General features: G+C 38.8%; 1 protein-coding gene across 5 annotated transcripts in view; it reads right to left on the reverse strand.

The window, feature by feature from the left end:
- Positions 1–13,005, reverse strand: part of DNAH6 (dynein axonemal heavy chain 6) — a 220,051-nt gene that overhangs the window by 31,594 nt on the left and 175,452 nt on the right. For all 5 annotated transcript variants that reach the window (XM_082743451.1, XM_082743452.1, XM_082743450.1 and 2 more), the window contains 4 exons: positions 10,398–10,558; positions 7,022–7,110; positions 6,118–6,264; positions 4,497–4,635 (listed from right to left, as the gene is read on the reverse strand). In XM_082743451.1, coding sequence (XP_082599577.1) covers positions 4,497–4,635; positions 6,118–6,264; positions 7,022–7,110; positions 10,398–10,558 — 536 coding nt within the window. The remainder of the gene's footprint in view (positions 1–4,496; positions 4,636–6,117; positions 6,265–7,021; positions 7,111–10,397; positions 10,559–13,005) is intronic.

Consider the following 13,005-nt stretch of genomic DNA (forward strand, 5'->3'; position numbering starts at 1 on the left):
TCAAGCCCCACATCAGGTTCCCTGCTCAGCAGGGAGCGTGCTTCTTCCTCTCTCCCTCTGCCTGCTATTCCCTCTACTTGTGCTCTCTTTGTCAAATAAATAATAAAAAAAATCTTAAAAACAATAAAACATTTGTATCATCCCCCAAAAGAAATCTTGTGCCCCTTCTCAGTCACTCCCTATTCTTGCCCCTGCTCTATGCAACCAGAAATCTACTTTCTGTCTGTATATATTTGGTTTTTCTGGAACTTTCATATGAATGGAATCATACAATGTGGTATTTTGTGCTGACTTAAAAAAAAGATTATTAGAGAGAGAGAGAAGGATGGAGAGAGAGAGTGGGGTGAGGGTACAGGGAGCTGGAGAGAGAATCTCAAGCACAGAGCCCAGCTCAGGGCTCAATCCCAGGACCTTGAGATCAGGACCTGAGGCGAAATCAGGAGTAGGTTACTTAACTAACTGAGCCACCAGGCAGCCCTGTCCCTGACTTTTTTACTTAGCATAGAGTGTGTGAGGTTTACCTATGTTGCAGCACATATCTGTACTTTATTCCTTTAATGGCTGGATAGTACATTGTGTGGATATGCCACATTGTGTTTTTATTTACCAGCTAATGGAAGTTCATGTTGTTTTCACTTTTGGGCTATTATGAAGTAATGCTGTTATAAACAGGTACAAAGTTTTTTGTGTGAACATGTGTTTTCATTTTTTTCCTGGGTATATACCTAGGAGTGGAATTTCTGGGCCATATGGGAAGTCTATTTAAAAAATCTTCCAAAGTAGCCCCATAATTTTACATTGTCACCCACAATGTATAAAGGTTCTACTTTCTCCACATCCTTGCCAACACTTCATTACTCTTTTATTTGTTGTTTAATTTTTTTAATTATAGTGATCCTAGTCAGTATAAAGTAGTAACTCATTCTGGCTTTAATTTTCATTTCCTTCAACTGAGCATCTATTCACATGCTTATTGGGCATTTATATGTCTTCTTTTGTGAATTGTCTATTCAAATCTTTTACCCATTTTAAAAATTGTGTTATGTTAGTCACCATAAAATACATCATTAGTTTTTGATGCAGTGTTCCAAAATTCATTGTTTATGCACCACACCCAGTGCTCCATGCAATACATGCCCTCCTTAATACCCACCACCAGGTTACCCATCTCCCTACCTGCCTCCCCTCTAAAACCCTCAGTTTGTTTCTGAGAGTCCACAGTCTCTCATGGTTTGTCTCCTCTGATTTGCCCCACTTCACTTTTCCTTTCCTTCTCCTCATGTCCTCCATGTTATCTCTATGTTCCACAAGTAAGTGAAACCATGCCATAATTGACTTTCTCTGCTTGACTTATTTCACTCAGCATAATCTCCTCCAATCCCATCCATGTTGGTACAAAAGTTGGGTATTCATCCTTTTTGATGGCTGAGTAATATTCCATTGTAGATATGGACCACATCTTCTTTATCCATTCATCTGCTGAAGGGCATCTCAGCTATTTCCACCATTTGGCTATTGTGGACATTGCTGCTATGAACACTGTGGTACACATGGCCTTTCTTTTCACTACATCTGTATCTTTGGGGGTAAATACCCAGTAGTGCAATTGCTGGGTCATAGCGTAGCTCTATTTTTAATTTTTTAAGTAATCTCCATACTATTTTCCAAAAGTGGCTGCACCAATTTTCATTCCCACCAACAGTTTAAGAGGGTTCCCCTTTCTCCACATCTTTTCCAACATTTGCTGTTTCCTGCTTTGTTAGTCTTTGCCATTCTAACTGGTGTAAGGTGGTATCCTGATGGCCAATGATGATGAACATTTTTTCATGTGTCTGTTGGCTGTTTGTATGTCTTCATTGGAGAAGTGTCTGTTCATGTCTTCTGCCCATTTTTTGACATGATTATTTCTTTTTTGGGTGTTGATTTTGAGAAGTTCTTTTTTTTTTTTTTAAGATTTTATTTATTTATTTGACAGACAGAGATCACAAGTAGGCAGGGAAGCAGGCAGAGAGAGAGAGGGGAGGAAGCAGGCTCCCTGCTGAGCAGAGAGCCCAATGTGGGGCACAATCCCAGGACCCTGGAATCTTGACCTGAGCCGAAGGCAGAGGCTTTAACCCACTGAGCCACCCAGGTGCCCCGAGTTTGAGAAGTTTTTTTTAGATCTTGGATATCAACCCTTTGTCTGTAGTGCCATTTGCGAATATCTTCTCCCATTCTGTGAGATCCCTCTTTGTTTTGTTGACTGTTTCCTTTGCTATGCAGAAGCTTTTTATCTTGATGAAGTCCCAAAAGTTCATTTTCGCTTTTGTTTTGCCTTTGGGAGACATGTCTTGAAAGAAGTTGCTGTGGCCAATGTTGAAGAGGTTATATTGCCTATTTTGATGGATACTGCCAGGATTTTGATGGATTCCTGTCTCATGATGAGATTCTCTCATCCATTTTGAGTTTATCTCTGTGTTATGAGTATGGTGAAAGAGAATAGTCCAATTTCATTCTTCTATACATAGCTGTCCAATTTTCTCAGCACCATTTATTGAAGAGACTGTCTTTTTTCCACTGGATATTTGTTTCTACTTTGTTGAAGATTATTTGACCACTGGGGCGCCTGGTGGCTCAGTGTGTTAAAGCCTCTGCCTTCAGCTGGGTCGTGATCTCAGGGTCCTGGGATCGAGCCCCGCATCGGGCTCTCTACTCAGCAGGGAGTCTGCTTCCTCCTCTCTCTCTCTCTGCCTGCCTCTCTGCCCACTTGTGATCTCTGTCAAATAAATAAATAAAACCTTAAAAAAGAAAAAAAGATTATTTGACCATAGAATTGAGGGTTCATATCTGGGCTCTCTACCCTGTTTCACTGGTTTATGTGTCTGTCTTTATGGCAATACCATGCTGTCTTGGTAATCACAACTTTGTAATAAAGGTTAAAATCAGGCAACATGATGCCCCTAGCTCTGTTTTTCTTCTTCAACATTTCCTTAGTGATTTGGGGTCTTTTCTGGTTCCATACAAATTTTAGGACTGTTTGTTCCAGACTTTGAAAAATGCCACTGATATTTTGATCAGGATGGCATTGAAAGTATAGATTGCTCTGTTTTGCCAATTTTTATTTTTTTAATTAAAAATTTTTTTTTATTTTTTCAGTGTTCCAAGATTCATTGTTTTTCCCATTTTTAAATTGGATTATTTTTCTTCTCACTGTTAAGTTGTAAGTGTTCTTTATATACTTTGTATACAAGTGCCTTATCAGACATAATGATTTGCAGATACTTTCCTTCAGTCTGTGCCTTGTCATTTAACTTTCTTGATGGTGTTTGTTGAAGTATAAACATTTTAAATGTTGATGACTTTTTTTTATTTTTTGTGTTTATTGTGTCATATCTAGTAAGTCACTAATTTAAAGTCACAAAGATTTACTTATATGCTTTCTTCTAAGATCTTTATATTTTTAGCTCTTACATTTAACTCTCACAGGACTCACTTTGAATTAATTTTTGTGTATCATATGAGATACGGATCCAAATTCATCCTTTCGCAGATGGATACCAGCACCATTTGTTGAAAAAACTATCCTTCCTCCACTGGGCTGCCCTGTTACCTTTGTTGAAAGTAAGCTGATCATCAGTATAAGGTCAATTGACCATCACCATTTTGTTAAGCAATGTTGGCCCCACTGGAGTAGTGGAGTCCTAGAGGCCGAAGTATAAAGTAGCCCCCTGGATTCCAAGACCACCCCTTTTGGTCCATTCTGAGGATGGTCCTCATTCATTTTCAGTGTTGTTTCACTGCCCTCTATTTCCAAGGTTTATTTGCCTTCTAAGGCTCAAGTTCACCTGATCACCCTCTATTCTCCATTTCCCTTACTCACCAGTGAAAACCCCCCATTCCCATTCTGCCCCTTTTCAGAGTGTTCTTCTTTCCCCACTTCCCAGTGCAAATAATTTCTTCTTCATTACTTGGGCCTACATATTCCACGTTGGACCTAATTTTCGGCACAAGGTCCCATGTGGCCACAATTAATATTTGCTAAAAATTGTAATTCCTGAAATAGCTTTTCCTTTTTCACAAGTACCTGAATCAAAAGATCTCTACTAGTCAATCAATGTTCAGATTTCTTGAATTTAAGAGCACAGACTCTCAAGGCTAGACTGACTGGATTTCAATCTTGGCTCCATCACTTATAAACTGTGTGCCTCAGTTTCCTCATGTATAAAATAGGGACATAACAGTCCTCACCTCATAGGGTTGTTGTGAGGATTAAATCTGCTAATTCTTGGGAAGTGCTGAACATAGTACTTGGTATGTATCAAAAGTGATATAAGTTTTGCTGTTAGTATTTGGGAAAATACCTGCCCATTTCTTATGTGTAAATATTCTCATGATATTCTTATCATGGTCTTATCTTCACAAAGGGACTATCAGAAGTCATCATCACCACTATCGAATATTGGGGAAAAGATGCCATCTTTGTAAGGGCCGTGGCCTGGCCACGTGGGCATACGTACCAGTAATGTAAATGAGAGCATCCCAGGGAATTTTTCCTTCTTGACAATAAAGGTTGAGGTTCAGTAAAGCACATTCCCTGTCACTGTCATTAAATTCATAGCAAATATTCCAGCCAAGAGGGCCAAACTTTTTTCTCTCCTAGAAGGGACAATGAAAATAGTTCTACATAAAATTTGAGAAAATTAAGTTTGTATGAAGTATTGAGAAATAAAAGGTTTCTGTTGAATTTGGGCATCCTCATTCTGTAAAATCAGTTAAGATCATGAAGTTTAGCTTCATCTAGGCTTTCAGCAAACATGGGCAGCACCTCTTCCTCCAGTCCTGGCTCTTCCCCAAAATTTCCAAAAGAAAATTTGACATTACTGAAAATATAATAGGTCTGTGAAAAGGACATTTGTCTTTCATGGCAAAATAAAATGTTTCCCCATCAAAATAGGTAGAAAAAAAATATGCTAATCATCCATCTAGTGGCAAGAACTACTCTCTATTGTTCTAAGGAGTCTGTCCATCACTTAGGGTTTTCAGTCATGTCACAATGCGCTGACTACATACTGACTTCTCTGCAGTGACATCTTTTTTTTTTTTTTTTAAATGGTACACAGAATCCTAACCCTTGTTTCATGACTTCACATTGTGAAGCCTTTCCCTTCCCTCATTATTTCCCTATCCCACTTTTATTTCTTAATTCCAAACTGATGATTACACCAGAGGTCTCATATTCCCTCCTCTTGATCTTGAAATTTCTCTAAGTTTTGAACCACCGCCCCTCTTAGCTGTTTTTCTTTGTACAATGGGGCGTCACACCTGGAGACCCTAGTCCCAACGTTGGATCTGCTCCAAGACCTTGTTTACATATTTATCTCATATCTTGTGTATTTAATCTTTGTTTTTTTTTTCTTTATAGGTTCTTTCTCTGGAGACCATACACATTTGAAACCCACGGAGCGAGTCTAAATAAGACACTATCTAGAAACATGTAGTCATAGAGTCAGAATTTAAGTGCAGGGTCACAGTCTGGACACCAAATTACAGCAGTGAACTTTGAGCAGAGGGAAGGAGAAAGTAGTACTGAGTTGAAGGTCATTTTTCAGGGGCCTTGGGGCTCTGGTCACAGGGAAGAGGCTCTTAAGGGTGGTGAGCCCAGTCAAACAGAACAGGCAAGAATGAAATTATTGCAAGAAAAAATTATAGACTCACATGATATGTATGTGCAAAGAAGGAATAATACAAATAATCCTGAAATTATGGAGATATGGGACTACCAATTTCAGGAGTAGAGTCTGGAGGGAAGCAGATTTGGGAGTGAGGCATAGCTGAAGAGATTTATTTTTTTTGCTTTTGAATTTGACCTCATGCATATGAGGTGACAGTGTCCGTTAGTCAAATCAGAGTAGAGCTGGGAGGCAAAGCTGTGAGCTGCAGAGGTGAGGGGAGTACCGAGATCAGCTACTGAGTGAGAACAGCTTCATTTCAGACCCTGAATAGAGCCTCAGCACTTCACAATGTAACTTGTAAGCTTTCCTGTAATTCCCACTTTTTCTGTATTTATTAACATAATGCACTTTCTTGTTTCCACTAAAAAGCAAAAAAAAAAAAAAAAAAAAAAAGAAATGAGTGTACCTGAATAACTGCATGAAAGAAACAGATGCCAAATATTATTTGTCTCCATTTTTTTCCAAGTATATTTTCTTCAAAAAATGAAGGTGTCATTTCAGTAAATGCTCGTCTGATATTTGCACGTAAACCTTTTGGAGGCTCATTGGTTACCTGGATTCAACACACAGGGGGCAGAGAGAGGGGGGATTTTATAGATTTGCATTATTTCTGAATAACACACATAGACTGAAGCCATCGAGAACATGTAGATAACTGATAACTGTGGGGGCATTCCTGGCATGTGGGGGCCTGCTCTGTATCTTGTTCAGCCTCAGTCTCTTCAGAGTCAGGCCTGGTGGGGTCTTTAGTCCTACAGTGGGTGAACCGTCTCCACAAGAACCTCAGACAATTTCTTTTGTGTCCATTTTCTAAATATGGGCCAGAAAGTATGTTCAGGCCTTCCCTATTGGATTTTTCATGCATCCCAACACATGGCATCTCTTGATGACATAACAGGGAAGGAAGAGGCATCTCATGTTCCTGAGTGATCATTCATATGCAGAGGCTTCCCATATATCGGAGGTTTCCAGCACTGAAATCCAGCAACCACACTACCTGTAGGCCTTCCTGTCTCTCACATGCTGAAATATTCTCTTAATTCTGGGAGGGGTTCCATTCTCACAACTCTGCATCCTTGACATTTTCTTAAAGAGTTGAAGGATCAACAGACTAGGACACACAAGGATGCGTGGCTTGCCAAACTGTTTACCTGTGTGCTATCAGGTAAAGGGATACTGACTTCCCCCTTCCCACCTGGGCCACCCAGACTTTGACGAGGTCCTACGCGGGGCTTGAGTTCCCTGGACCCACTTGGGGAACACACTAAGGCCAACTGGTTCGCATCATTCCAACCATAGGCATATGTTACCTTGACAGAATTTTGAAGAACTGTAACAGGAAATGTACTGCTAGGCATGGAACTTAAAAAGAGTCGAAAAGTATCCTTGATAATGATATCTGTTTAAAACAAAGAGAAGACAACAAAAAAGGAAAATGCTTAACTTAATACTTTACATAACAAATATTTATTACGAGGTAGCAAAAAACCACCGTAAGTTCTGTTTAAAGACTAGTTTGTTTTAAGTCTTTTATGTTGTAAAATGTTCAAAGTGGAGGTGGGAGGAATTTTTATAGAAACTCTTAATACATGAAAGATTGGCAATCCAGAAACTGGCACATCTGAGTAAAGAAATTAAAAACACATTAATTTTCAATACTTGGAGGTGTTAAGGGCCTTTCCTCTGAGATTGGGAAAATTTTCATTTAAAAAATAGGACAGTTATTGCCAGTGCTCATGAAGTGTTTTGTTTTGTTTTTTAACGACTCAATTTATGGAAAATTGCATGAAAATGGTCAGAAAGTCCTATGGAGGAGAAAGGGATTTCTCTACAGAGAGGTTCAAAGGGAACTGAAGGTGCAGGGGTATGGACAGACTTCATAGGTACCATGAAGAAGTTTAAGTCAATATGCTTACTTTGTGAGCTCTGCACTGAAAATGTAAGAAAATGAGTTTCCTTCTGGGTTCAAAAGGCTAGAGCAAAGTTGGGAAAAGTGGTGTTCCTATTACAGGAAGATGCAGTCATCACCCAAGGATGACTTTCTTGGTGCTGGTTTTTAAGTACATATTGTGTTTCTCCAACATTCCAGGCCTGCTCCCTCGCTAGAGTCTTTTCATTGGCTGTTCCTTCTGCCTGGAATGCTCTTCCTTTAGATTCCCTCACTTTCTTCAAGTCTTAGTCAAATGTTACCTTCTCAAAGAGGTTTACCCATATTACATGTTTAAATTGCTATCCACTCTTTCTCCCTAGCACCCCCCCCCCCATTTCATTCTGACCTTTTTGTTTTCTTTTCCCCCAAAGCACTAGCCACATTCTATCATACCATATAAACTACTTATTTATTATATGGTTTAATTATTGTTCATTCCCTCTCACTAACATTTAAGTTCTAAGAGGGTAGATATCTATGGTTGTTTTGTTCATTGCCCTACCTTAAACATCTAGAACAGTGCATGGTACATGGTAGGTTCCCAAATACTTATTGAATGAATGCAGATTAAAGCTGAATTTATGCTCCTTATTTTGGTAATCTAAATTCATGAACTACATTAAATAACTAAAATTAAGTTAGTTCCAGTACAATTCTAGAGCAATACTAAAGTTGCTTGCATGGTAAAAACTATTAGGTATAGAAGTCAGACATCAACCAAAGTCTTAGGGCTAATGATTTCAATAACCAAAAATGCAAAACATGAGAAAAGCAGATTTAAAGAAGGACTTTTCTTTTCACACTTTCCCTCTTATAATTGCAGAAGCATCAAGAATATTAACTTTCATAGACATCATAGAAGTTTCGAGCTGGAATGGAGTCTTAGAAATTATCTTAGCATAGGATTTCTAGGGAAGCTACCATGTGGGCATCTTATGGCTGGGGAAACTGAGGCCCAGAGAGGAGATATCGTAGCATAGACAAGAAATAGTAGGGGCAGAAGTCTACTTGGATCTTAGAATTTCAAGTCTGGAGTTTTTGCTTCCTCCTTTGTTTCTTTTTTCTTCTGTTCACTTACTCTTTTCAGGTTATTACCTGAATGTATTTTATTTTAAATGGGTTTAGGTTAAACATCAGAACTCAAATAGGTACATTACTAAATGATTGTAACACAGGCCAGAAGATGATTTTTTTTTTAAAGATTTCATTTATTTATTTGAGAGAGAGACAGTGAGAGAGAGCATGAGCGAGGAGAAGGTCAGAGAGAGAAGCAGACTCCCCATGTAGCTGGGAGCCCAATGCGGGACTCGATCCCGGAACTCCGGGATCATGACCTGAGCCGAAGGCAGTCGTCCAACCAACTGAGCCACCCAGGCATCCCCAGAAGATGATTTTTTTAAATCCATTTAAGCTTTGGTAAGCCAAAGGTGTCAACTTTGGCTGGTTTCCATAGCCTGTCCAGCTTCCAGCATATACTCGCTCTTGTCCCAGTCACCATGAGGCTTAACAACGTCTCCCAATTTTGAAGTAGTTCCACTACTGTAGTTGCACTGCAGCAAATTGCTTTTTTTGATGCCTTCCATTTCCTTCTTAATTTTAATCCTAATCACCAGCAACCCCTGAACAGTGGTGAATACCTTCTTGTTATTTTTTTCTTTAATTATTTAAATGGAAATAAGCCACCAGCCAAGTTGGAAGCTGGCCTCTCTTATTGCACTGCAAAAGGGTAAAAACAGTGGAAATTCTGGATGGTTGATGTGAACAACTTTATCCTTGCTGCAAGAAGCAGCCTACAGATGCAAGGGGTGGGGGAACCAGGAAATGAGGGATCTTTAGGGGATGGCTGCTATGTCTTGGCTCCGTGGTAGTGTCCGGTATAGACTGGCCACTTTATAAAGTCAGCAGTAAGTAAAGTCACTTGCAAGACCGGCTGTATAGCTCTCACCTTCCCAGAAGGCTTCTGCGGTCTGGGCATAAAGGAAGACCCCAGAGAAAGGGCTCTGGATATCCTAGGTTAGCAGGAAAGTGGGGCTCACCCTGCTTATTAACAAAAATACTGTTCCTAAGGTTTCAATTATTTTCATACTAACATTCTAAAATGAGGAGGGTTAGTTGGTACAGGAGTCGCAGAGAATCAGAAGTAGTGAAACATGACTCTAGGTGGATTGGTGGCAATCTGAATCTGTGAATCTTCTCTCTTAGTGAAAGATGGAATTTCCTTTCTTTGTCTTAAGTCCATTTTTCTATTTCTTTTACCATACCTTTAGGTAATCTATTTTGAATTCAAATGGCCTCCATAGAAAGGAACATGAAATAGAAATGATCCAGTGGATCATACCCACAACTTGGAATTCTGAAGATCCTTTCTCAGGTTTGGCTTGTGTAATTTAACTAAAACTCTCTAGTTCTAAAATTCTTCCTCTTTAATATGGGGAAACATAATTCCTACAATAAAAAATTACTACAAGCTTGGATTCATCCTTTTCATCCTTTTCCTCTTATAATTGCAGAAGCATCAAGAATATTAACTTTCATAGACATCATAGAAGTTTCGAGGTGGAATGGAGTCTTAGAAATCATCTTAGCTTAGGGTTTTATAGTACAAAATACAGTATAGAGTTCTGCCCCTACTATAGAAAGTCTACATAAAAAGCTATTATTATATTATATTATATATTATTATATATGTTATATAATTAATATATATTATATATTATTAAAAAGCTATTATTCTGCAATTGCTATTTTCAACATACTTGAATCTGTGAAGGTTTTAATTAGTTCTTCCATTGCCAACATCCAAGAAACAGCAAGATGGCAGTTTTGCAAAAATACCCAGTTTCCTGATTTCATTGCTTCTTTGATCATTCTTTCAGCAATGGGTCCTTGTCCTTGCCCCAGTGAAATTGATTGCACCCTGAATTCCACAACAAAAAATGTTGTCTTATGTTATTTATAAGCAATGAGACTATGAAGAAATATAAATTACATAGACTCCTAAAATATACACACATTTCAAATCCTCATTTTAGTAGATGTGTAAATATTTTTTTCTTGTTTTTAAAAACATTTTCTACTAAAACACACATATAGAAAGTCTAAAAAAACCAAATATATAGCTCTATGGATTACCACAAATGAATACCCATGGTTGAGAACGAAGTTTGCCAATCCTCAGAGACATGCTCTTATGCCCCTTTCTATTCCAACAACTCTTCCTTCCTCCTTCCCACAGGGACATGTTATCCTGATTTCCAGCACTATAGATCAGTTTTTAAAAACTTAAAAAAATTTGAAGTCTCACATCCATATAGAGTAAGTCCATAAATCATTGGTGTATGGCTTAATGAAATCTCTCGAAGTGACTGTATACTTATATCACCACACAGGACACAAAAAGGAGAGGATTCCCAGCACCTACCCAATCAATAGACTTATTCATTCCCAAGGTAAAAGTTATTTTGAATTCTAACACCATAGATTAATTTTACTAGTTGTTATATTTTATATAAATGGAATCATATAGTATATACATATCTTCTATATTTGGTCTGTTTCAATCAACATTATTATTATTATTTTTTAAGATTTTATTTATTCATTTGACAGACAGGGATCACAAGTAGGCAGAGAGGTAGGCAGAGAGAGAGAGAGAGGAGGAAGCAGGCTCCCCGCTGAGCAGAGAGCCCGATTCGGGGCTCGATCCTAGGATCCTGGGATCATGACCTCAGCTGAAGGCAGAGGCTTTAACCCACTGAGCCACCCAGGCGCCCCTCAACATTATTTTTTAAATGTACTTTTTAAAGATTTATTTACATATTTGACAGAGAGAGAGAGAAAGAGTGAGCACAAGCGGACAGAGCAAGAGGGAGAAGCAGGCTCCCTGTTGAGCAGAGAGCCTGAAATGGGGCTCCATCCCAGGACTGAGATCATGACCTGAGCAGAAGACAGAGGCTTAACTGACTGAGCCACCCAGGTGCCCCAACATTATTTTTAAGATTAATTTATATTATTGTGTGTCATTGTAGCTCATTCCTTTTCATTGCTATATAATATTCTACTCTGTGATATATATATATATTTTTTAACCACAATTTATTCATTTATTCTGCTCTTGATGGACATTTGGGTTATTTCTGCTTCTTGGCTATGACATCCAATACTGCACTAAACATTCTGCTACACGTTGCTTGGTATACATGCACACTCCATTTTCTTTTGTATATTCCTAGGACTAGAACTGCTGTTTGAGACAGTATGTGTATGTTTAACTTTATTATAATATCAAATTGCTTTCCAAAGTGATGCCACCATTCTGAATTCAACTTCCACTGAGAATATTTGTTTCTCCATATCCTTGCTTGCACTGTTTCATTTTTGCCCTCCCTTCCCCCCTACCTCCCCGCCCTGCCTCTCAAATTCTTCATATCCGAGAGATCATATGATAATTTTCTTTCTCTGATTGACTTATTTCACTTAGCATAATACCCTCTAGTTCCATCCATGGTGTGGCAAATGGCAAAGTTTTGTTTTTTTGATGATTGACATCTAGGTTCTCTCCACAGTTTGGCTATTGTGGACATTGCTGCTATAAACATTTGGGTGCATGTAACCCTCTGGATCCTTACATTTGTATCTTTAGGGTTAGTACCCAGTAGTGGGATTGCTGGGTCATAGGGTGGCTCTATTTTCAACTTTTTGAGGAACCTCCATACTGTTTTCCAGAGTGGCTGCACCAGCTTGCATTCCCACCAACAGTGTAGCAGGGTTCCCATTTATCTGCATCCTTGCCAACATCTGTCCTTTCCAGACTGGTTAATTTTAGCCATTCTGACTGGCGTGGGGTGGTATCTCACTGTGGTCTTGATTTGTATTTCCCTGATGCCGAGTGATGTGGAGCACTTTTTCATGTGTCTGTTGGCCATTTGGATGTCTTCTCTGCAGAAATGTCTATTCATGTCTTCTACCCATTTCTTGATTGGATTCTTTGTTCTTTGGGTGTTGAGTTTGAGAAGTTCTTTATTGATTTTGGATACTAGCCCTTTATCTGATGTCATTTGTAAATATCTCTCCCATTTTTTTGGTAGTCTTTTGGTTTTGTTGACTGTTTGCTTTGCTGTACAAAAGCTTTTAATCTTGATGAAGTCCCAATTTCTTATGTTCTGGCTTCCCTTACCTTTGGTGATGTTTCTAGGAAGAAGTTGCTGTGGCTGAGGTCGAAGAGGTTGCTGCCTGTGTTCTCCTAAAAGATTTTGATGGATTCCTGTCTCATGTTGAGGTCTTTCATCCATTTTGAATCTATTTTTGTGTGCAGTATAAGGAAATGGTGCAGTTTCATTCTTCTGCATGTGGCTGTCCAATTTT

Source organism: Mustela nivalis (assembly GCF_964662115.1).
Source record: "Mustela nivalis genome assembly, chromosome: 8".
Lineage (NCBI taxonomy): Eukaryota > Metazoa > Chordata > Mammalia > Carnivora > Mustelidae > Mustela > Mustela nivalis.